At 47.2% G+C, this 25,225-nt stretch overlaps 1 protein-coding gene across 1 annotated transcript; it reads left to right on the forward strand.

Moving 5' to 3' along the window:
- Window positions 1-7,980: 7,980 nt before the first annotated feature.
- LOC138352375 (uncharacterized) lies at window positions 7,981-24,394 on the forward strand. The gene is made up of 2 exons (XM_069304837.1): window positions 7,981-8,750; window positions 22,735-24,394. Exons 1-2 carry the CDS (start codon window positions 8,134-8,136, stop codon window positions 22,775-22,777), a joined length of 660 nt encoding a protein of 219 aa, XP_069160938.1. The 5' UTR covers window positions 7,981-8,133; the 3' UTR covers window positions 22,778-24,394.
- Window positions 24,395-25,225: the final 831 nt, after the last annotated feature.

A 25,225-nucleotide genomic window follows, 5' to 3' on the forward strand; every position in this document is an offset into this window, starting at 1 on the left:
CACACACACAAACTTTATTTTTAAGTTTGTCCTCTTCAGTGGGGTCTGACAACTTGGTGAAGGAAATCCTACCTGAGCACCTAGTTCAACAGGCAGGGGTGCATGATCCCAGCTTCACAGACTGCACAACCAAATGGGTCTCTCTCGCAGGACCAGCATCCCAACCACCGCCTTCTGAAGCCCATAAGCAATCCAGCTGGGATCGCCCCATTGCCGACCAAGAAGCTGCAACTTTGCTAGAAGCTGCGACAACACCACATGACACTGCCCGACTTAGAGCTGTAGCAGCTCCCCATGCAGGTGATTTCCTATTAGCAACCCCAATGTCAGCAACCGGCACCCGTCTCACACCGCAGGCCCTCCGAATTGCCGTGGCTCTCCGCCTCGCTGCCCCAATCCACACCGAATACAGGTGTATTTGCGGTGAGGCAGAGGCCGACAGATATGGACGGCATGGCCTTCTTTGCCAAAGGACGGGAGGATGGCATGCAAGACACGGCGAGGTTAATGACATTATTAAGAGAAGCCTTACCACAGCCGGTTGTCCAGCAGAGAGAGAGCCCCGTTACCTAATGTCCCGCAACTCTGATGAGCCTGTCGGTCGCCCAGACGGAATTACGTTGAACCCTTGGAAGAATGGTAGACAGTTGGTGTGGGACTACACTTGCGTTTCAACTTTAGCCAATACCTATGTTGACTTTAGTGCTACACAAGCAGGAGGAGCTGCCAATCACCGGGAAGCGGCCAAGTCACGTAAATACAGAGACCTTGAGCACCACTACAATTTTGTCCCCATTGCCTCAGAGACACTTGGTGCCTGGGGTAAAAGTGCTGCTAGCTTTTCGAAGGAGTTGGGGTCTAAGCTAATCGAAACAACTAGAGACCCTAGAGCTGCCAGTTTTCTTTTTCAGCGCCTTAGTGTGGCAATCCAGAGAGGAAATGCTCACTGTATCCACGGTTCCTGCCCGCCATCTGAGGAGCTGGAGGAGATGTTCAACTTGTGACAAGCAGCCTTGTACCCTGCATGTAATCAATATTGTAACTTTTTTGTGTAATGACATTTTCAAATAAAGTTAGATAAATATACACACTTAACAAAAGAATAGGGGTGGTAGGAGAAGAAAATATCAAAGTGTTCAGTGAGGATCCACAAGGTCTTCTCTGAGTACTCTTTATTTTCTTCTCCGAGGCTATGGGTCCCTACACTTGCACCAGAGGTGGTACCCCTTCTAGGTATTTTTATAAATATAAATTATATTAATAATTTAAATTATAAGTCAACGTTAAACAGTGCAGACAGTGGACTGCAGGTGGCCCCGAAGACTGCGTAGAGGGCAGCGAGGTCCATATCACTATGCAGCGGGTAGATACTAAGGAACGCCAACCGGCCAAGGTAAGAGGGTGTTAAGTGGCGCCGAACTGCGGGACCACTTACGCTCAACAAGACGAATTAGATCTGTAACGAAATTATTATTAAGAATGGAGAGAAAATGCGTTCTTCCCTCGTGAAATTCCTCGGCTGGGACACGCTATCTGTAGCCTTGGCAGCTGGACCATTGCAGCTGCGTCATCTTCGGTTGGACGCCGCTAGATGTCAACTTCAGCAGCTGGGACATCGTCGGCTGGATACCTCCTTCCGGAGCCTCAGCTGCTGGGTCATCGGCTGGAAACTCGTCAGCCGGGACATCCGGAGCTGGGCTAGGCCCCCCAGGGGAATGCTCATCTGGACACCACCAGCTGGCCCAACAGCTGGGCATCGCCCAGCGGCCGTAACGCTACCAGCTGTGCCCTCAGCTGCTGGATCATCGGCATGGACTACGTCAGCCGGCACCTCAGCAGCTGGGTCTGGCCCGAGAAACAAACAAACAATGCATAAATTAGAAAGGAATATAAAGAATGACAAATGTAAAGAACAGAAATCGTATATAAATAATGAGGGTGACTGTGCATGCTCGGCTGCAACACCACCAGCTGAGCCTTCGGCTGCTCTTATTAGCTACTAATAATTAATTAACAATACTCATAATAATAATGGTTGATTATACGGGCATGCTCGGCTGGACCTTCAGCTGCTGGGTCACCGGCAGCATATAAATAATAATTAAACAACTGCAAACAATTAATTAACAATAATCGCAATGATTAATTACAAGGGCATGCTCAACTGTAAGACCGTCAGCTGAGCCTGCAGCTGCTGGCTCATCGGCTGGGACCACATCAGTCGGCACGTCAGCAGCTGTGCTTGGCTCGGCGTGCTCAGCTTGGAACACCACCAGCTGGGCCATCAGCTGCTGGATCATCGGCTGGGACCACGTCAGCCGGAACCTCAGCAGCTGTGCTTGGCCCCCAGGGGCATGCTCAGCTGGAACACCATCAGAAGGGCCATCAGCTGCTGGATCATCGGCCGGAACGTCAGCAGCTGTGCTTGGCCCCCAGGGGCATGCTCAGCTGGAACACCATCAGAAGGGCCATCAGCTGCTGGATCATCGGCTGGGACCACAACAGCCGGAACATCAGCGGCTGTCCCAGGGGGGGGGAGTCTGGGCGTGGTGTGCCAGCTGGCCCATCAGCTGCCGGGTCATCGGCAGCGTATCCACGTCAGCCGGTACATCAGCAGCTGTGCCCGGCCCGAAGGCAGCTGGGCCATTAGCTGCTGGATCATCGGCAGGGATCACATCAGCCGGCACAACAGCGGCAAATCAAATGAGTAGCGAAATTATAATAACCAGTATGGATAATTGAATATGAGGATAATAATAAACAGGGAAAGTGAATAGACATAACCAGAAATAATGACTGAATAACGTTTTGTAGTGTATCTGGCGAGGCGGAGGCGAGCACGAGGTCGCTGAGACCGCGGGCTCGCTTTTAAGTACCCCGCTCGCTGCGCGCTACTTAGTCGGTTAGTCTCCAAATCATGGTAATACATTTTCTTCTTCGCAGAACTTCACCGCTTTTGTTGTGAAAGCAGTGACTATTTATTATTTATGTATTTATTTATTTACTTATAATTACTCATCATGGGTACGGTAAGTCCAGCTATCGGTAAGTGCCACAGATCCAGGATACATCGTAGATGTCCCTCAGAATTTTATTATCGTACTTTACGCCTGGAATTGGCTGCACATTTATGTTGCTTACTCTGGTTACATTTATGTTGTTTATAATTTTTCGGGCTAAATGTTTACATTTAGCCCAAAAATGTACCACAATTTTATACCACATAAATAATAGGAAAATAAATACCACAATTTAATACTACATTTGATGCATTGCTCATGTTGCATGTTTATGTTACTTTTGCTGTGTTTACAGCTTGGTTGTTTAACTTTAGCTTTGCCTTTAAGTTATAAACTAAGGTCAGCAAGGATGTGCTAGTTGCAGTGTTATGGGCCCTTGCCTCTTGCTCCAGGTTTCCTGACCCTGCATTTTGATTAGTTTCCCCAGAAATTTATATCTGTATTCTACGCTTAGCTCTTGCTACATATGTATGTTACTTACTACTAGTTACATTTATGCTGTTTAACTCTGCTTGTTGCCTCAAAGCTACTAAGTCAGGTCAGCTAGGATGTGCCAGTTGCTGTGTTACGGGCCTCATGCCTCTTGCATCAAGATTATCCAAGCTACTGTTTTTACTTTACAGTTTTACATTCATGGTTGTTAGCTTTCGCTTCTCGCCATTAAAGTTATTAAGTAAAGTCAGCTGGGATGTGCTAGTTGCAGTATTACGGCGCCCCCCCCCCCCCCATGCCTCTTGCTTAAGATTAGTCTGGCCCTGCATGGAGGATTAGTTCCCTCAGCATTTTTCGCATTTTACGTTCCGTCTTGCTGAATAGTTATTTTACTTATTCCTGGTTTAAATTATGTGTGTATAACTTACGCTTCTGCCTTTAAGCTACTCAGGAATTCAGCCGGGATGCGTGGTTGTGGTGTCACGGGCCACATGCCTCTTGCTAAGTTTATCTGGCCTTGTTATGCTTAGTTCCCTCAGTCAAAACACATCAATGAAATCAAAAGCACAACTTTTGCTTTGCCATTAGGTTATTAAGAAAAATCAGCTACCGCGTGATAGTTGCAGTGTTACGGGCCTTTGTCCCTCGCTTTAAGATTTCTGGCCCTGCATTTACGATTAGTTTCCTGAAATTTAGTACTGTATATTATGTTTAGCCCTTGCTGCATATTATGTTATTTACTAGTGGTCTGTTATGTAGTCTACCATTTAGGGCCTAAATGTTTACATGTCGGCCCTAAATGTAAGGGCCTAAATGTAATGCAAATGTATTGTAAGCTGCTAACGTCCCAGTTCCATGGTTGTTTCCCGGCAGCCGATGTACCGGCCGGTGGCGCTGCTGTTCCAGCCGCTGCTTTCCCAGCTGCTGATGTTAAGCTGCTGATGCCACGGCTCATGAAGCCCAGCTGAAGCGTTCCACCTAACGTTGTGCCTATCAATTTATCACTCTTTTCAGCCTTAGTGTAATTTATGGTATTCCCAGCTTCATGACTAGTTCCCGTTATTCTCTACTGACAGTTATATTCCAGTATTTTGCCTAAATTGTCTTGCAGCTGGACTTCTACTTACCACCGAAGTCTTCCCTAGTGGCCAGTCGTCGCTATTTCCTATCTCCATCAGATGTTGATGCTCCAGCCGCTGATGTCCAGCTGCAGGTGTCCCAGCGGCGATGCTCCAGCCGCTGATGTTCCGGGGCACGATTTTACAGTTCAACATTCGGCAACGGTCGTTAAATTAATCCATTATTTGCCCAATTTTGACTATTGCCGCTTGCGTTATGCACGCTAAGTTAATGTGGGTTTAGGGTTAAAGTACTACCAACGCTGCATGCTTCTTTAACTTATAAAATGGAGTTCCACCTGAGCAGCCGTAGGGTGAAGACGTGTCGTCTGAACACTCCGGCAGTTTGGGGAAGTTGCAGTTTTTTTCGCCGGCAGGGGGTGTAGGGGTCTCTTACCCTCCCTGTCCAGTGTTGTTGCCTGTCTGGCTGCGTGCTGACGTGGCCTTGAGTTGCGTGGTGACCACCGGCCAGGTCGGACGCTCCTGAGGTCTCTCCGCACTGGCTAGTGTTTACGTTGGGTGACTGCTGGTTTGCCCTGCTGGTGGTGGTTTGCCACTGACAGGGTGACGTTTGCCTTAGCCATGGGGTCGTCTCGCCTTCCAGTGCAGAGGACATTGTCGGCTGGTCTGGTATTTACGGTGCCGGTGGACCATCCATTGGTTGGTGTCGCCCTGGTGGCCGTGCTTCATGTGCAGCTGTCGGACCTGGTGGGCATCCAGCTGCTTCAGGGCCACCGTGCTGTGGTCAAGTTCCGCCTCCAGGCTGCCTTTCAAGCGTTTCTCGAGCGTTGTGAGGGGCGTGTTTACCCTCTCCCTGATTCAGCTGGCTCAGTTAAGGTGGTGAATCTTAGTGTCACCTTGACGTCTGTGGCGGTGCATGGTGCCCCCTTCGAATTTCAGGACGACTTTTTAACCTCCTGTTTTGAGCGATTTGGGACAGTGTTAAGTGTTCGTTGGAACAAGGTCGTTGCCGGGCACTGTGTTGGTATGCTTGACGGCTCTCGCACCCTGACGATGTCGCTGAAGTGTAGTGTACCGTCGTCGATGTCCGTGTTGGGATACACGCTCCGCTGCCAGTATCGGGGTCAACCGCGCACCTGTTATCGGTGTGGTCACGAGGGTCATCTGGCTGCGGCGTGCGACGTGGGAGCAACTGGTCGGGTGCATGTTTTTCGTGCGGAGGATTTCCCGCCCTTGTTACGTTCGGACGGTTCTGGGGACGGAGTAGGTGCTGTGCCTGAGGCGCCTGATTGCCTGTCTGCTGCTCCGCCTGTTGAGGCGAGTTCTACGGCCTGTCCGACACGTCTGATGACTGCTGTGGCCACTGGGGTTGTTGAGCCGGTGTGTGTGGGTGTCGGGCCGTCGCCTGAGCTGCGAGTAGTGCAGGATGTCCCGGTGGAGGTCCATGTCCCGCCCCCGCCTGTGGATGTGATACCGGCTCCCGGGAACGCGGGTTCTGCTGTTTTAGAGGGAATGCTTCGGCAGGGGGAGGTGCCTGCCGTGCCTGTGTGTGTTGGTGACTGTAGTTCTGCTCTTTCCATCCCTTTGCAGAAGCGCGCGCGTCGGTGTTCTGAGGCTGTTTCCGTGGATGATGTAGACAGTGTGGGTGATGTGGCCTCTGTGGACTCTTCGGACGGTGCGGGTGTGGCCTGTGTGGATGTGAAGATGGTGGCCGTGCCTGCGGCGGGGCCTGCTGGGCGTGGTGTGGTGAGGCCTGTCTCGAAGCGTTCACGGCGGGCTCGGAGTGTCTCCCCCCTTCGTGGTGTGCCTTGGGAGGAGGTGGGGGAGTATGGTGATCTGGCGCCTCCCGCCGAGGATGATGGTGCTGTGAGGGGCTCCGAAGTTGCTACCTGTGCCTCACCTCCTGCGTCTCCTGCTGTTGGATCCCCGCAGTGGGGGGTTGTGCCTGATGATCGTGACCTTGTCGTGCTGTTGCGGAAAGATGTGCGCCAGGGGGCCTCGGCTCCTGTGCCCGGTGGTGGGGTCGGTGCCGCGCCTGCCTCCCCTGCTGTATCCCCTCCTTCCTTGCTCCGGTCTGGGGATTGCCTAGTCCCGTCTGCTGGGGTCGTGCCCTGTGAGGGTCCGGAGTTGGGCCCTTATCGAGATGCCCGGGTGCTTCCGGTCCCGTGGTGCTCGTCCACTGTCTGGGTGTCGCGGGTGAAGGAGTTTGTGTATAGGGTGCCAGATAGGATGTCTCAGCCGAGGGCGCCGCCTGGTGGCCGGCTGCCTGCTGACCTGCGGGTGATTTGGGAAGCGTACTGCTTGCGCTTTCCGATACACAAGTTTCCGGAGAAGTATTAGTTCCCGTCTTGCGCACACTGCTAAGCCGTGCGTGGGTCAGCTGCCACCGTGACCACGACGCCCCGCCCCCCGGTGCGGGGTGTCTCCCTCTAACGTTCGCCTCTGTTTTCGTCGCCTCTCCTCTCTCTACGGCCCATCACATCTACCGCTTTTGACTTTCTTCTCCTCCTAACCGTCAACGCGTCTCCTTACGTCTGTCCTGGTGCAGTCATCGGGAGGGTTAACCCTTCATGCAAACTGCACCTATTCTCAAGAAGAAGACGTGGCCTTTTTGCCATGGGGGGCCTGGCTATTCCTCCTGTGTTGAGGGTAAATTCCGTGGGACTGGAATTCACGTGTAAGGCTGGTTATCCGGCCGTTAAGTTAGTTATGTGTGACATGCTTCGTGTCCCGGTGGACGCTGTGTATGGCGTTGAGCTTGTTACGGCCCACCGGGTGATTGTCAAGTTCGTGGGGGAGGAGGAGTATCGGGACTTCCTCCGGCGGAACGAGGGGCGTTCATTGCAGTTGCCGGATGGCGCCGGCTCCGTTACGATCTTGGACCGAAGTGGTGCCCTGACATATGTCAGTGTGCACGGTGCGCCCCTGGAGTTCCCTGAAAACCTTCTCCGGCGCTTCTTCGGGAGGTATGGTGCAGTCATCAGTGTGCGGGTGAACAAGCTGTCCTCGGGAAAGTATGCTGGGAAGCAGACAAATGTCCGTACATTAGGTATGCGCCTGCAGTCGGATATCCCATCTTCTGTCCGGCTGCTGGGCTACTACGTTCGGGTGTACTATGCCCGGCAGCCCCGTACTTGTTTCCGGTGTGGCCAGTTGGGGCATCAGGCTGCCGGGTGCTCTGAGACACCTGCTGCGCCCGTTAACTTATTCCGGGAGGAGGATTTCCCGCCGCTCCCTCAGGACGTGGATTCCGGAGATGAAGTGGAGCAGGTCCCAGTCGCTGCTGATGCGGCCCCTCCTGCGTCACCCGACATGCCCCCGGTGCTTGTTGCCCCTCAGCCGAGTGCGTCTGCGTCTTCCTCGACTCCTGCTGCTGCGCCTGGTCCTGCGCCCTCGCCAGGTGTTCCGGCTGTGTTGGGGGTGCTGCGGAGCATCCTGTTGTGTGCGGCCCGGTTCCCCATGTGGTTGAGGCTGCTGAAGTACTGCGACGGGCGTTGGTTCGCCCGGTTCGTGAGGGCCGTGGTTCTGGGTCCGCCTCCGGCTGTGAGGATGTGCGGCCAGTGCCCAAGCGTTCTAGGCGCTCTTCTACTGCTTGGGCTGATATGGAGGACTACGACACGGGTGGAGCTTCGGGAGATGGTGTGGCGGTTCCAGGTGCCTCGTGCTCTACGACGCTGGTGGTGTCTGATGTCCATGTGTCGGCTGTTGACGATGATTGTGCGTCTAATTTACCTCCTGTTCTTTCTCCTGCAGAAGGTTCTCCGCAGTGGGAGGTGGTTGCTCCTCCGGGCGTGGATGGTGTGGATCCTGGAGCGAGCCGAGGCATCAAGCTGGTGTTGAAAAAGGATGCCAAGCGTGGGGGGTCCCAGCAGGTGCAACGTTCAGTGGTTGCCGAGGAGCCCTGTGAGGCAGCTGAGGAGGCTCCCAGTGTGCTGCCCATTGCCCGGCCTCTTGGGAAGGAGCCTCTCCCTCTCATCTTGGCCTCCGGAGTGGCGATGGATGCTGACCATCCGTTGCATTTTGAAATTGTTGACCGTGTGCGTCCTGCTCCGTGGTGCCCTTCTGCCATCTGGATTCGTCGGGCTAAGTGTTTTATTGTGGGTGTGCCAGAGTTAATGCCCGATCCTCGTACGCTCAATAGTGACCATGTTTCGGAGGACATTATGTTACTTTGGGAAGCGTACTGTATTCGCTTCCCGGCGGAAGAGTGGCCGGACAAGTATGAGATCTTTTCGTAGTCTGTGTGCTTGCTGTGTGTTTTATTTTTCTTTTGTTTTCTTGTGTTTTTGATGTTGGCCCTTCAGGCCGGTGTTTAGTGACTTGTGTTTTTGCCTGCTTTTTTATTGTAATTGGCCTCGCCTTTTGTTACGGGGCGTTAATGTATTGATTTTCTGTTGCTTTACCTGTTGCCTCTTGTTGTATGTTTTGTTTTTTGGAGGTGTTGTGTTGTACTGTGATTGCTATGTTGCCATTGTATTCTGTTTTATGTTTTGATGTATGCTGTATTTTTCATGTTTTTCTTGTGTATGTGTTTTGTTGTGCTATGCTGTTTTGTTGTGCTCGGCTGTCGGCCCTTCTGGCCGGTGGTCTATTGTTTTCCTTTATGTATTCTGTATTTTTATTGTATTTAATTTGCATGCTCTGCATGTAAAAATAAAAATAAAAAAAAAAAAACTTATAAAACTCTTGCTCATTGTATTTGAGTTCACTAAGCCAGCTAGGTACGCTACTTGCTGTGTTACAGGCCTCATGCCTCTTGCTTCAGGTTCCCTGGGTTAGCATTTACCACTAGCCTATAACAATTTATTTCTACAATGGATACTTGTCATGTTGCATGTTTATTTTACTTTTGCTGTGTTTACAGTGCGTTTGTTTAACTTTTGCTCTGCCATAACGTTATTAGCTAGAGTCAGCTAGAATGTGCTAGTTGCAGTGGTACGGGCCCCTGTCTCCTGCTTTAAGTTTTCCTGGCCCTGCATTTATGATTAGTTTCCTCTGAAATTTATTACTGTATATTACGTTTAGCTCTTGCTGCATGATTATGTTAATTACTACTGGTTACGTTATGTCGTTTATCATTTATGGCCTAAATGTCTACATTTAGCCTACCACAATTTAATTCTACAATTGATGCATTGCCAATGTTGCATGTCGTTTTACTTTGCGGTGGTTACAGTTGTCGTTTCACTTGCTTGCCATTTGAGTCGACCTGGAGCTGCCGTGAAGTACAGACGTGTCGCCTGGCTTCTGGTGGTTTGGGGTGGTTGCCGTTTTCGTCGCCAGGTGGTGTGGGCGTTTCTGCCCCTCCCCTGCTGTTGCTGACCGGCTGCATGTTGACGTGGCGGGCTTGCCATGGGAAGCCATCTTCCTCCTATTCGCCGGGTAAACTCCGTGGGTCTGGAGTTCATCGGTCGTGCTGGATATGCAGATGTGGAACTGGTTATGTGCGACATGCTCCGTGTTCCTGTGATGGCCGTTTACGGTGTTGAGTTGGTGACTGCCCACCGGGTAGTTATCAAGTTTGTACTGGAGGAGGAGTAACGTGATTTCCTCCGTCGTTACGAAGGGCGTTCGTTGCCATTGCCGGGTGGTGCCGGCTCTGTATCCATCTCGGACCGTAGTGGTGCCCTGACCTATGTCAGTGTTCATGGAATCCCCCCTGGAGTTTCCCGAGGACCTCCTCCGACGTTACTTTCAGAGGTATGGAGCGGTCGTCAGTGTGTGGGTGAACACGCTCTCCTCAGGGCGGTATGCGGGTAGGCGGACGAACATTCGCACCTTGGGGATGCGCCTGCGGTCGGATATTCCATCTTCGGTCCGACTTATGGGGTACTACGTCCGAGTGTACTATGCTCGGCAACCCCGTACCTGTTTCCGGTGTGGCTTGATGGGGCATCAGGCTGCTGGGTGTGATGCGGCTCCGGTTACTCCCGTCAACTTGTTCCGAGAAGAGGATTTCCCGCCGCTCACTCTGGAGGACGACTCCGGAGGTGAGGAGGTGAACGTCCCGCTTGCTGATGAGGCTTTCCCTGCGTCGCCCGACGTTCCCCCGGTTGTCACAGACCCTCCTCCGGATGTTGTGGTGCCGTCGGCTGATACTCCTGCTCCTGTCATTGGCCCTGATGTTCCAGTGGGCCTTCCTGGTGCTCCCTGTGCTGCGTCGCCGTCTGCTCCCTCGTCCTCGGCTGCTGAGTCTGGCTCGAGAAGACTCGAGGCAGAAGGCCTCTCGAGTCGAGTCGAGACTCGACTCTTCGCTGTGGGGTGTGGTGGCTTCCGCTGCATCTTCGCCTCGGGTTCCTACTGTGCTGGGTGCTGGGGTGGCTGCGGAGCCTCCTGCTGTGTGTAATCCGGTTCCCCCTGTGGTGGAGGCTGCTGCCGTTCTGCGCCGGGCGTCGGTTCGTCCGGCTGGTGGTGCCCATGTTTCTGGGTCCGCTTCCGGCTCTGTTGATATCCGGCCGGAGCCCAAACGTTTCAGGCATTCGTCTACGGCCTGGGCTGATGTTGGGGACTTCAGTGACTGTGGGTCTTCAAGTGTTGACGGCGTGGATCCGGCTGAGTCGTTGTCTCCGCAGGTGGTGGTGGCGGAGGTTCATGTGCCTGCTGGTGCTGATGCCCGTGTCTCGGGTGTGTCTCCTGTTTATTCCCTGCCCGGGGGCTCTTCGCTGTGGGGTGTGGTGGCTTCCCTGCCAGGGATGGTGAGGATGCTGGTGTTGGACGTAGCCTGGTAGTGACTTTACGTAAGGATCCGCGCCGCCATGATTCCCTGCAGTCGTCTGGTGGTGTGCCCGTGGCCGCTGATGCCCCTGTGGTGATGCCCTCTGTCGAGCCCCCTCCTGCGGTGTTGTGCATGGAGGACCTGGAGGCCCGGGTTGCAGAGTTCCTGCTGCTTGAACGGCCGGATTATTTTTCTGAGGGACGGGTTCCGAGTGTATGGGATAGGGTGGCGGTTACTGGTGTCCGGAGGGACGCCATGTGGGTTCCATGTCTGCGGGTGTTTGTTGCCGGGGTTCCGGTTCACATGGCGCCCCCGGTGTTGGGTCGAGCCTCCTGAACGACGTGGCTGCTTTGGGAGGCGTTCAATGTGCGGTTCCCACAGGACAGGTTCTCGGGCAAATGTGTACACTTACCGTAGTTGTTGTTTTTGTTGTTATTCATGGCTTGTTGTGTGCTGTGCGAATTGTCTTGTTTTGTTTCTCGTTGTTATTTATGTTGTGTTTTATTCTCGGTCCTTCAGGCCGGTGCATGTATGTTGTTGTGTTTGTACCTGTTTGTTTTCTGGTTTGCGTGGTTTGCTTGATTATTATTATTGTTTATTTTGGCCTCGCCCTTTGTATGTTGCAGGGCGGATGGTATAGTGTGTGTGTTTTTCATTGTTTGTTACTTATGTTTTGTTTGGTGTGTATTGTGAATGTCCTGTTATGTTTCCTGTTCTGCCTCATGATGTATATTTTGTTTTATGCAGTGTTTTTTGTTTTGAGTTGTTACTGTGCTTGCTTGTTTGCCATTGTATAATGTTTTGTGTCTTGATGTATGCTGTATTTTTCTATGCATTTATCATGTTTGTGTTTTGTTGTACTGTGCTGTCGGCCCTTCTGGCCGGTGGTCTCTTGTTTTATTTTGTTCTGTTCTGTTTTCTGTGTTTTTATTGTATTTAAATTGCATGCTTTGCATGTAAAAATAAAAAAAAAAAAACTTGCTTGCCATTTAAGTTATTAATTAACACTTTCGCGCTCCCTGGGAATAGGCTGACGGTAAGCCCTAAGTGGGCCGTTCGTGTCGGCCTACTGCGCGTCAGCACTAAAATGTTTATAATCTTTTCGTTGTGGGGAGCTTAATTTTGGCGGCATGTATTTAAATTTGGTATCATTGTGTTCGCGAGAGAATGCTCTAGAGGAATATATATATAAAATGTCACCAAAGACAACATGAGAACCACACCGAATAACAAACTGTGGCGGTCGTTAGCTGTGAGCGTAAAACCGGGCATCAATGTTTACGATGTTTTTATGTTTGCGAACCCCAGAATTATTATTCGTGGTTTATTTTGGTATCATTGTGACCGCAATAAAATTCCCTACACGGACATATAAATATACACAATAAATAATGGTGTCGCCCCACCCACAGGAATGTGGGAAGTTGGCTTAGGGTTACCCGCCGGAGCGCGCCCAGCTGCACATGCGCTCAACCACAACTGAAAAGTTTATACTCTCCTCATGTCTGTGACCCTCATTTTCGATGTACGTGTTTTTTTTGGTATCACTGTGTAGCTAATGAAATGTACTATAAGAACATATGTATAACATTTCACCAAAGCTAACATTAGGCGACCAGCAACCAAAGAACTGCGTGCTTTGTTTTGCGCTCACGCTACACTCCGCTAAACTCTCCCTATATGTTGCTACTCTGATTGTGTTTATCAAGTCAAAACTTGTTGCATATGGTTTTGTTTGGTATCACGGTGATCGCAATAAAATTGCCTACACAGACATATGCATAAAAGTGGGTTACACGTGCGCGCCTCACCCCCAAACACCCCCAAACACGTCGATGCCTCACCCGCCCAAACACCCGTTTCCACACCCGCTACACCCAATACACCCGACAAACAAAAATATTGTTCCAATGGAAGTTTTTGTGCTACATTGTTCATTTTGGTGTCAAAATACTCGCAAGAAGATGCACTATGTAGACATACCAATCTGAGCACTAAGAACCGGAATATATATAGAGCTACCCACAGCAAAGTATGAAGAAGTAATAACCTCAAAATGTGTAATATAAATTATGTGTACTTACCCACGATGTGATGAAGGAAGGTCAACAAGTTGAGCATTTGATTATCCACTCCACCGGCTTCAGGAAAATGTCCCTGAAGTTGCTCAACAGATGTTACGTTAGGTGGAGTGGAAGCTTGCAGAGGAGTTATTTCTTTGCTTTCCAAAATATCCTCTTGCGGTGATATTTTGAGTAGCATGGTGTGGCACATAGAGCAACTCCACATGTCCTGCACTGATACATACAGTCTTTTCTAATTCCCGACTTGATACAAACTCGGCACCGTTTCCGTTTAGCAATTTTCACTAATGCATGAGTCAACTTCCTGTTTAGCCTGTCCTCTGAATCAACAATGCGGGGGTTTTTCACAGGTGGAGGAGTAGCTTCAGCTTGAGGTGCAGGCGTTTCAGTTTCAGGTTCAGTGTCTGATGAGGATGAGGCATGTGGTTGGCGTGCAAGACGATGAAATAAAGGACGCCTCGCTCCAGATGGGCCAGGTGTTGCCAAATCATGAGAAGGATCCTGGTAATCATCAGCATGTGGGAGAGGGCTTTCAGTAGCAGGCCACTCATCCATGTCCCACCCCAACAGGGCCCATATTGCTACTTCATGAAACTGGAGTAGGGTCAGTTTCTTGGCATCAGTTGTGTACATCTTGTACAACACATAGGCATTGTGTAAAGCCATCTGAAGGAAGTAAAATGTGATCTTCTTAGTCGACTTATGCGACTTCCTGGTGAACCTGTAATATTTGACCATTTGGTCGAAGTGATCAACTCCCTTCATGTTGTTGTTGTAGTCGCAAATGGCTGTTGGTTTGTTTACAGTTACAATCTGAACAGATGATGTTCCGTCACGTTTCTTCACTCTCTTCCTTCTCTGTACTTCCTGTGTGTCAGCATTATGGCAGTTTGTGATCACTGACACCACTCTCTTGTCTTTCCAAAGGATAACAAAAGTGTTATCCTTGCGCCTGAAAATAGTCTGATCAACAGCGAATTTACCTTTGGCAAGTTTTTGCAGCTCTTTAGGGGCACCACGCTGCAATCTGAGTGTTCCACAAGTGTACACACCATTTTCCCTTAGCAATTCTGTGAGATGGACAGAGTTATAATAATTGTCCATATAAAGATGATAACCTTTGTTCAACAAGGATCGCATAAGGCCCATCACTGTCTCAACTGTTGTCTTGCCCACTCCAGAATAAACCTCGAAATCAATAATATAACCAGTCCCTGCCTCAGCAAGCATGTACAACTTTACCCCATACTTATCAGGCTTATTGGGGTTGTAAACCTTGAAGGATAGACGACCACGCCACGACATTGTACCTTCATCCAAACTGAGTGCTTGATTGGGGACGTAGTAAGAGCCAAATTTGTTGGTCAAATAGGTAATGATGGTGCTGAGTTTTATCATGCGGTTCTTGTTGTTGGGTGGAATTGCAAACTGGTTATAAGTATGAAAAAACTGGGCAATATGTTGGAATCGTTTTGAAGTCATGAACACATTGAAGGTCCTCATATGCCACAACCGGCTTGTTTGCCAGTACATGCGCATTGTTGGGAGTCGTGCAATACCCATCAAGATTGATAAAGCCAAATACCTTGCCATTTCCTTCGCAGATACCTCCTTCCACAACCTCATAGTGCGCCTGGAAGCATTCTGAATAAACTGCCTGGCATACCTGTTAGTTTCCACTGTGATGAACTCAATTAGGGCACGGGTCAGAAATAATTGAACAAATTGCAGGGGGGTAATTGGCACTGGGACAGTTATGCCTGGTGTGGCACTGAAACTGCCTACAATAGGTGGTGTATTGTCAGTTGACCAGGCAGCATCGGGATTAGGCTGTTGAAGACGTCCTGCACGCCTCCTTACAGGTGCCTTGGGGCGGCCCACATCCGCTGACTCATCCTCAATCCCCTCGCTACTCTCCTCACTCGATGATGAATCAAACTCATCAGACGACGCTGTCCCCTCATTATCACTACTGAAATCACTCTGACGCTCTTCCCCTTCAGCATCTGCCTCCACATCTGACAAACGATCCAACAAATCAGGAATTTTACTAGGGGTAAGCTTCACATTGCTGAACCTTTTGTACAGCTCACTCAACTTATCTTCCTTGGTCATTTTACTATCCTTCTTGGGGGTAGAGGTGCTCTGTCCTTTACCACGATCCATGTTTGCAAGTAATAATGCGTTGTAAGGAGACAGGAACGAATAAACACTGCTACACAGGGCAGAGAGTGGCACAGGTTCTGGACGCGGGAGCGCGGTAGTCCGGTCACGAGAGACGTAAACAAAGGACTAGGCCGACCGCATGGCGTGACCCAGAATCCCATGCGGCCTACGGAGGATTGTGGGAAAACAATGGCGCTCATTTCAAAAAAAAAAAAATTGAAGATCGCATAGAAACTTTTTTTTTTACAAATTTTTATATCGAGTGACGCAAAAATGCGTCACTGGAACACATTCAGTAGAAAAAAGAGTGACGACTTATTAAGTCTGTGGAACGCGAAAGTGGCGAAAACGAGGAGGCGCTCGTGCAGTGTTACGGCCCTGCCTCTTGCACTAAGATTTTCTGGCATTGCATTTATGTTCGTTTCCTCGGGAATTTATTACCGTGTTTTATGCTTAGCTCTTGTAGAGTGGCCACTTCCTGGTTCTGGGATAATGTCACCTACTGTGAGACCACCATCCACAGCTGGACCCCACAGTCAACTGGAAGTGGGGGATAAGGAACTGGATCAAAATGAGACAGATCGCAACCTCAGCCTCCCTACCACCTCGCCTTTGGATCGCTCCACTGTTCAAGCAGTGGTTGCCCTTCATGACCGGTTGCAGGAACACCAGCAGCAGTCACAGCAGCAAACGGAGCGGCTGCGAGAGCAACTCCAACATGAGAAAAAATTCACCAGCGATATTTCGATGATGCTCACGCGTATGAGGGGACTTGTAAGCAATGACTGCCAAACTCCCCCTTCCACCCCTGAACCCTCCAAACATGTGTTCGCTTGCCCATCAGGGGAAACTTCTAGTGATCTTGAAAACTTGTGTAGTGGAGTCCTTCCACGCAGGTTAACTGCCAAAGTTGTGCTAAAGTATGTTCAAAACGACTCTATAGCTGGAAATGACAGACAAATTGTACTAGACCATTGGAGGCAAATGTGTGACATTGGTAATAAACTAAGAAATGTTCCTGGACTTATACCGTAGTGCAATAGATAATATGTATATAGATAATATATATTAAGTGGACTAATAATATCAATATATAATGCTGACTTTAAATGAACAAATAACTAAGTTATCCATCCTTAGCTGGAACATTGCATCCCTCAAAGAAAGGTTCTCAGATTTACATCACAAAGTAACAACTGAACACATCGATATTGTATGTCTCCAGGAGTGCAGAGTTCCCGCAAGATCCTCACCCCCGAAATTGCCCTCATTTGTTTCTTACAACCTCAGATCCAGTAACTCTTGCATTCTATACATCAAACAATCCCTACCCCATCAACTTCTGCCAGAAAAACAAACTGCCAGTCAACAGTATCATGGAGTGAGGATCTATGTGGGCAACTCTGTTCTTAATATATTTAATCTATATGCTCCAGCAGGAAAGTTAAATTATATTGATCTTCCGGCCTGCGCTCAAGCAGAGCCAACCATCATTCTTGGTGACTACAATGCTAGACACAAGGATATTGGTGGCTCTCGCTTCAGTAACGGTAATGGGAATCAACTGCTGTCGCTACTAAATAGTCACCAAGATGTGCAGATTGTGGGTGACCTTGAACCCACGCATATTTGTGGAGGCATTCTAGACCTCTGTGTTGGTTTCAACGTCTCTCACGTCTGGTGCACATAATCTATTGTAACAGATTTGTTGTCAGATCATCATCCTAGATTGACTACTCTATGTATAGGAAATACCATCCTGCCCGGTGGGACTTTCAAACGCAAACGGCTCAGTGTTCCTCCTGCTCGACGTGAAGACTTTGTTGCTCATGTGTCAGAGTGGTACAGCACTTATGATCCCTCCACAGTCCAGACATTTAACGACGATCTGGTACAGAGCATTCAGATGTTTGCTGACCCTTTAGGTCGGCCCCCTGCACCATCCAATAGTCGGAACGATATGAAAGGTAATAAACACCATGCCTATTGCAATGACCCCAAACTGCGTACTTTGAAACGCACTGCCAGACGAGTTGGGCTTGCATATAGGGAAACACGTACGCCAGCAATGCTCAAGCTCTTTCAGAAAGCCCTAGCCTAGGCGAGGGAGCGCATGACAGAACTCAGGCAAGATAACTGGGAAACTTTTGTTAACAGTCTCAACTCTCACACCCCCCTCAGCCAGGCATGGAAGGATATTAAAAGAATTAAAGGCGATAAGATCGGCCAAGTAGCACACCCTCACCCTCTACACAGAGCAAACGAGTTAGTCGATGCTTGGGCAACCACCTCTAGCTTCAATAATCTTCCCCCAGGCATACAGTTCAGATTAAATGCTGGTTACGGAGATCGAGAAAGGCTCGTTGACTTCATGCTCCACAAGGAAGATGAATGCAACGTGCCATTTACTGAGTTTGAATTACTCGCGGCCCTAAACAAAGGTAAAGCCACATCCCCCGGTGAAGATGGTATCACTTATGACATATTGCGTCTGCTCCCTTTAGTACCAGGGAATCCCCTACTTGAGCTGTATAATATGATCTATGTTACTGGGGAACTTCCTATCTCTTGGACCAACAGTATAATCATTCCAATTCCCAAGCCAAATCAAGAGAATGCTTTCCGCCCAATTTCCCTTACTAGCTGCATTTGCAAAACATTCAAGAGAATGGTCCTAAACCGTCTCCTCCATAGAATAAGAACCATGCTATCCCCCCAGATATATGGCTTCATGCATGGAAGGAGTGTGCATCATTGCATCACCACCTTTCTTAACCTGCACACTGAAAAGTCATATACCACCTTCCTAGATCTTAAGTCTGCCTTTGATATTGCAAATAGACATGTTATCTTGAGTGAGCTTGCAGGAATGAATAATAAATAATAATAATAAATAAATATGTTTATTCAGGTAAGGTACATACATACAAGTGATGTTACATTAATGGATTGATATATAGATAGAGCTAGTACATACAATGCCTAAAGCCACTATTACGCAATGCGTTTCGGGCAAGAAAAACATTAATATCTAGAACTTAATACTAATTGAGCATAAAGAATAAAAAGTGTTGAAAACAAATACAAATAAAGATAAAAAAAAGAGGGAACATGACTGAAAAAGCAGCACAAATACAATAGGTTGACAAACAGTGTTGATTAAAAAAAATAATAATAATAAAATAACAGACATGGGTTGACAATAAAGGAGTGAGGTGGGTTACAGGGAATTTATTAGGTAGTGTTTAGTTTTTATCTTAAACTGGTTGAGAGAGGTACAGTCTTTAACATGGTTGGGAAGGTCATTCCACATTCTGGGTCCCTTGATTTGTAGAGCATTTCTAGTTTGATTAAGTCGTACTCTAGGAATATCAAAACTGTATTTATTCCTGGTGTGGTGCTCATGGGTTCTGTTACAACCTTCAATGAAGCTTTTGAGGTCAGGATTGGCATTACAGTTCAGCGTTTTATATATGTATAATACACAAGAGAGAATGTGCAGTGACTTAATATCTAACATATTCAGAGATTTGAGTAAGGGTACCGAGTGATGTCTGGGGCCAGAGTTGGATATTGTCCTAATAGCAGCTTTGTGTTGGGTAATTAGAGGACGTAAATGATTTTGGGTAGTAGAACCCCAAGCACAAATACCATAGTTGAGGTATGGATAGATGAGGGAGTAATAGAGAGTAACCAGGGCAGGGCGGGGTACATAATATCTGATCTTAGAAAGAATGCCAACAGTTTTTGAAACTTTTTTTGATATATTTAGAATGTGACCCTGGAAATTCAGCTTGTGGTCGATGAGAACGCCAAGGAATTTGCCATCTAATTTGTTACAAATTTGGGTATTGTTTATTTTGAGATTTATCTGATTAGAGGATTTATTGCCAAACAGAATATAAAACGTTTTGTCAATGTTAAGGGTGAGTTTGTTGGCAGTTAGCCAAAGATGGACTTTCTCTAGCTCAGTATTTACTGTGGCATTTAGAGCAAGGGGGTCAGGACTGGAGTAAATGAAGGTTGTGTCGTCAGCAAATAGAATTGGTTTGAGGTGTTGGGAGGCATTTGGAAGGTCATTAATGTAGATGAGAAAGAGGAGAGGGCCAAGTATGCTGCCCTGAGGAACACCAATGTTGATGGGTAGGGTGGGAGAAATTGTATTATTCACAGAAACATACTGGAGCCTGTCAGTAAGATAAGATTTGAGGTATTGCAGGGAGTGTCCTCTGACTCCATAATGATGTAATTTAAGAAGAAGGTTTTGATGGTTGACAGTGTCAAAAGCCTTACGCAGGTCCACAAATAACCCAACAGGAAACTCCTTGTTTCCTTGAAACACTCCTTTATTGTCAACCCATGTCTGTTATTTTATTATTATTATTTTTTTTTAATCAACACTGTTTGTCAACCTATTGTATTTGTGCTGCTTTTTCAGTCATGTTCCCCCCTTTTTTTATCTTTATTTGTATTTGTTTTCAACACTTTTTATTCTTTATGCTCAATTAGTATTAAGAAATTGGTGGTCGGCTTCTTTGTTGGATCAAGGGTTACTTATCCAACAGGAAATCATCTGTATTTTTCCAGGGGCATAGAAGTGTAACAAGAGACTTTGAACTAGGCACCCCGCAGGGTGGTGTCCTCAGTCCTACCTTATTTAATATCTTAATAAACACGCTGTTAAACTCTATACCGAGCAAACCCAACGTCCACATCATTAGCTATGCTGCTGATATAATGATACACACCACTGGGTATGCTAACACGCAGAACACTCTTAACTCTGTATTAGACTCATGTCAGGACCTAGGTTTAATTATCTCAGAAGAGAAAACAGAGATACTAAATCGGCGCCCAAGCAGGCAGGGAGGAGCTGTTCGCAAGATGCAACTGTCTGATGGCTCCCAGCTTGACTATGTAAACAGATTCAAATACCTTGGCCTTGAGGTGCCACTGTATGGTCCTGTTGTATTCAGACTCTGTCGTCAGTATAAAGAGAGGCTCCGAGCTCTCAGGGCTGTTGAAGGTTATCACTCAGGCTATGGTGCCAATGTCAGGATTGTCAAAATGATGTACTTTGCATACATCAGATCTTTAGTGGATTATGCTGCACCTCTGCTTGTTTTGATGCCTGAAAGAAAGCTTGGAGGGCTTGAAAAATTGCAGAACGAAGCCTTGAGGATAATCCTTGGGTGCCCTCGTACCACAAAGATACTTAATATGAGAAAGGAACTTAATATTCTGAGCGTTGTTGATCGTGTTACTGAAATTAACTGTCAAATTGGTATAAAAATGCTTAGGCTAACTCATCCTAATCCTTGCACAGAAGCCCTCCAGAATTTCTTTATTGAAGATCAGCATTGTTCCAAATGGATAACAAAAACTGGAACTCAACTCAGAATGTATGGGGTTCATGATTTGTACCAAGAGAAACAACAACGGCACTTTCCTGCACCGTGGGAGGTTACACCCTTTCCAGTTTTAATCCCTCCCTTTCCACCCAAGAAGCAAATTAGAGATCAGCCCAAGCTTCGTCTTGAGGCAAAGCTCAACGCCTTAAGCCATATTGATGCTCTGTCCACAGAGCATTCTCTCTCTCAAATTATATACACTGATGGTTCCCTACATCGCACCACGGGTGCAGCTGGAAGTGCAGTTGTCCTAACAATGGGCGATGGCCTATACTTTGAGTGGGGAGTCCGTATAAACAACTGGGCCTCTACCCTTCAGACTGAACTATTTGCCTTGATCCTTGCACTGAAATGTGTACAAGTCTCAAAACTTGATACATTAATTGTAAGTGACTCCTTATCATCCTTAAATGCTTTCAACTCTTTAAGACATAACTGTAACATACTCATGTCCGAAGCTAGACACAAATACAACAAAATTATTAAGGATGGTAACAGAGTCCATTTCATGTGGTCTCCATCTCATATTGGCCTCCGAATGCATGATAGAGCTGATAAGTTAGCCAAAGAATCTGCCTTTAAAGGAGCCGTTGAGTATAACCTTGGATTGTCATTGAGCAATCTGAGAGCAGCAGTACACCGAGAACTTCAACAAGATTTTGTAGATCTGAGGCAAAGTGAAATTGACACCAGTAATTCTACTATCGTGCAAGAGGAGCCACACATCTATGGATCATCCAATAAAATCAGCAGACTTCTAGATGTTACTACTGCTCGGCTTAGACTCGGTTACAAGTATCTCTGGGAATTCTCATTATCTGCCGATGTAGACCTGACCAAATGTAAACTGTGTCAACAAAATTATTCGCACACCCTCCATCACTACGTGATGGAGTGCGAAAAGATACATGAATTTAGAAACAATTCTATAACCAATGTTCCAGCTATGTGTCAATATTTCATTCAAAATGAGCTGCTACCAGAAATTTTAGCCAAATATCCCCAGTTTGCTAACTGTAGGTAGTAACTAAGTGATTGTAACCTATCCACCGCTGCCCACTGGATGGGGGACGGTGTGCAGGACAAACATAAATTTTGATACTAGCTCTCCACATTTGTCAGTTGCTTAATTTAGAACCTGTACTTGAGGTCGATCTCGAACCCATTGTTGATGTGATGACTTATATAGAACTTTGTAACTAGCTCATCAAGATTGTAACTTACTTAGCTAAATGAATTGTGGGGTTTAGTCCCTGAGCCCATTATGTGCCTCTGTAACCCTTTCCACTACCGCCCACAAGATGGGTATGGGGTGCATAATAAATGAACTAAACTAACTCTTGCTGCATAATTATGTTACTCACCACTGGTTACATTTACGTTGTTTACTCTGCAAATTGCCTCTATACTACTAAGTAACGTCAGCTAGGAGGTACCGGTTGCGGAGTATGGGCCTCATGCTTCTTGCTTTAAGTTCATTCACGTACTGTTCAATTTACTTTCTGGTTTCACATTTATGGTTGTTTAACTTTTGCTTATTGCTACATGCGGGCCGAGTTTTACTCAGCAGTTCATCCCGCCATAGTGTGGTCGGCAGGTAGGTGGGGGCCAATCATCCTAAGACCCTGCAGCTGATGGACCGTCGGATATGGTTCCCGCCGACGATCTAGCAGCCGAGGGCTCAGCTGGCGGTGTTCCAGCTGAGCATGCCCCAGTCGCCCTCCTTATTTGATATACGAATTATTTTTTCTTTTACATTTTGTCGTTCTTTGTATTCCTTTCTAATTTATGTATTATATATTGTTTTGTGTTGTTTCTCGGGGCCAGACCCATTTGCCGATGTTCCGGCTGGCGTGGTCCACGCCGATGATCCAGCAGCTGATGGCCCAGCTGGTAGTGTTACGGCCGATGATCGAGGCCCAGCTGCTGATGTTCCGGCTGACGAGGTTCCAGCTGATGATCCAGCAGCTGAGGCTCCAGAAGGTAGTACCCAGCCAAGGATGTCCCAGCTGCTGAAGCTGATACCTACGGTGTCCAACCGACGATGCTGCAGCCGAAATGGTCCAGCTGCCGAGTCTCCAGATGGCGTCTCCCAGCGGAGGATTTTCATGGGGAAGAAGGGAAGATCGCATTTCCTCTCCATTCTTAATATTAATTTCTTTACAGTTCTGATTTGTCTTATTTGTGCATAAGTGGTTTAGCAGTTCGATGCCCCCTTACCATCATTTTACATTGGCCTGTTGGCGTTATTAAGTATTTACCCGCTGCATATGGGCATCGTCGCACTCTATTACATTCATTTGGGGCCACCTCCAGTCCACTGTCAGCTCTGTGTTTATTATATTGACTTATAATTGGTCTTAATATTAGTAGTTGCTGTGCTGGAGCTTACTAACTACTGGACGCCGTCTTTCACTATTTCTCTTAGTTCCCGCTGGGGAGGCGTCCGATTGTTCCAGGAGTTAGGACTTATTGTATCTGGTAGTACCATTGCTTGGCTTCTAAGTTACTCCCCACTCAGTTATGCTTGGGACTTACAGTAAATACTGAGCTAAATAAAGTCCATCTTTGACTAACTGCCAACAAACTCACCCTTAACATTGACAAAACTTTCTATATTCTGTTCGGCAATAAATCCTCTAATCAAATAAATTTCAAATTAAACAATACCCAAATTTGTAACAAATTAGATGGCAAATTCCTTGGCGTTCTCATTGACCACAAGCTGAATTTCCAGGGACACATTCTAAATATATCAAAAAAAGTTTCAAAAACTGTTGGTATTCTTTCTAATATCAGATATTATGTACCCTAACCTGCCCTGGTGACTCTATTACTCCCTTATCTATCCTTATCTCAACTATGGTATTTGTGCTTGGGGTTCTACTACCCAAAATCATTTATGTCCTCTAATTGTCTCCATGGTGTAGTGGTAAGACACTCGCCTGGCGTTCCGCGAGCGCTATGTCATTGGTTCGTATCCTAGACAGGGAGGATTTACTGGGCGCAATTCATTAACTGTAGCCTCTGTTTAACGCAACAGTAAAATGTGTACTTGGATAAAAAAACGATTCTTCGCAGCAGGGGATCATATTCCAGGGACCTGCCCGAAACGCTACGCGTACTAGTGGCTGTACAAGAGTGTAACAACTCTTGTATATATCTCAAAAAAAAACAAAAAAAAACAACAAAGCTGCTATGAAGACAATATCCTACTCTGGCCCCAGACATCTCTCAGTACCCCTACTCAAATCTCTGAATATGTTAGATATTAAGTCACTGCACATTCTCTCATGTGTATTATACATATATAAAATGTTGAACTGTAATACCAATCCTGACCTCAAAAGCTTCATAGAAGGTTGTAACAGAACCCATGAGCACCACACCAGAAATAAATACTGTTTTGATATTCCAAGAGTACGACTTAATCAAACTAGAAATGCTCTGCACATCAAGGGACCCAGAATGTGGAATGACCTTCACAACCATGTTAAAGACTGTACCTCTCTCAACCAGTTTAAGATAAAAACGAAGCACTACCTAATAAATTCCCTGTAACCTACTGTAGCGAGTTAATCTTAAACTCGCTCCATTATCACATTATCTTAATAGCATAACTAATTACAGAAGCTACAATCCTTTCCCCAATTACAGGTAATACTCTTCTCACCTTGTTGGAGGAAGCTGAGGTGTAATCACCATATAAGCAACGATTTGACGAATAGAAGACAGTTCAATTTCCACAGTCAACAATGTAGCACTCGGCGTGTACAGTCCTAATCGACCCATGACGCTACAGCTTCGACACAGAGCAGACAGCAGACTATGACGGCATCAAGCCGCCGCGCTCTCGCTCCTCGAGATCAGACACTCATAATTCTCAATGGAGCCGCCACGCTCTCCCACATAGAGCTCCACGACTCCGGCCTCACTCAGCTCTCTGCTCTGCTCCAGGCTTCGTCTCAACGTCTACGACACTGCTGTATCCAGGACTACTAAATAAATATGAAACTCACTAAACACTGTATCAAATCAACCCAACAAAATAGCATAATCGTCCGTTACACTACCTTACCCCTCTATGGTCAACCCATCTCTGTTTTTTTTTTAAACAATGCTGTTTGTCGACCTAACTGTATTTGTGCTGCTTTTTCAGCCATGTTCCCCCCTTTTTTATCTTTATTTTATTTGTTCTCAACACATTTTATTCTTTATACTCAATTAGTATTAAGCTTTAGTCATTAATGTTTTTCATGCCCGAAACGCTTTGCGTAATAGTGGCTTTAGGCATTGTATGTACTAGCTCTATCTATAA

Source organism: Procambarus clarkii, chromosome 5 (assembly GCF_040958095.1).
Source record: "Procambarus clarkii isolate CNS0578487 chromosome 5, FALCON_Pclarkii_2.0, whole genome shotgun sequence".
Lineage (NCBI taxonomy): Eukaryota > Metazoa > Arthropoda > Malacostraca > Decapoda > Cambaridae > Procambarus > Procambarus clarkii.

What these genes read in the sequence shown, in the direction of transcription:
- LOC138352375 (XM_069304837.1), top strand. Translation starts at nt 8,134, where the DNA reads ATGGAGGACTACGACACGGGTGGAGCTTCGGGAGATGGTGTGGCGGTT. An exon ending in GCGGAAGAGTGGCCGGACAA is followed by an intron (nt 8,751 to 22,734) that starts GTATGAGATCTT and finishes TCTCGGGGCCAG; the next exon opens with ACCCATTTGCCGATGTTCCG.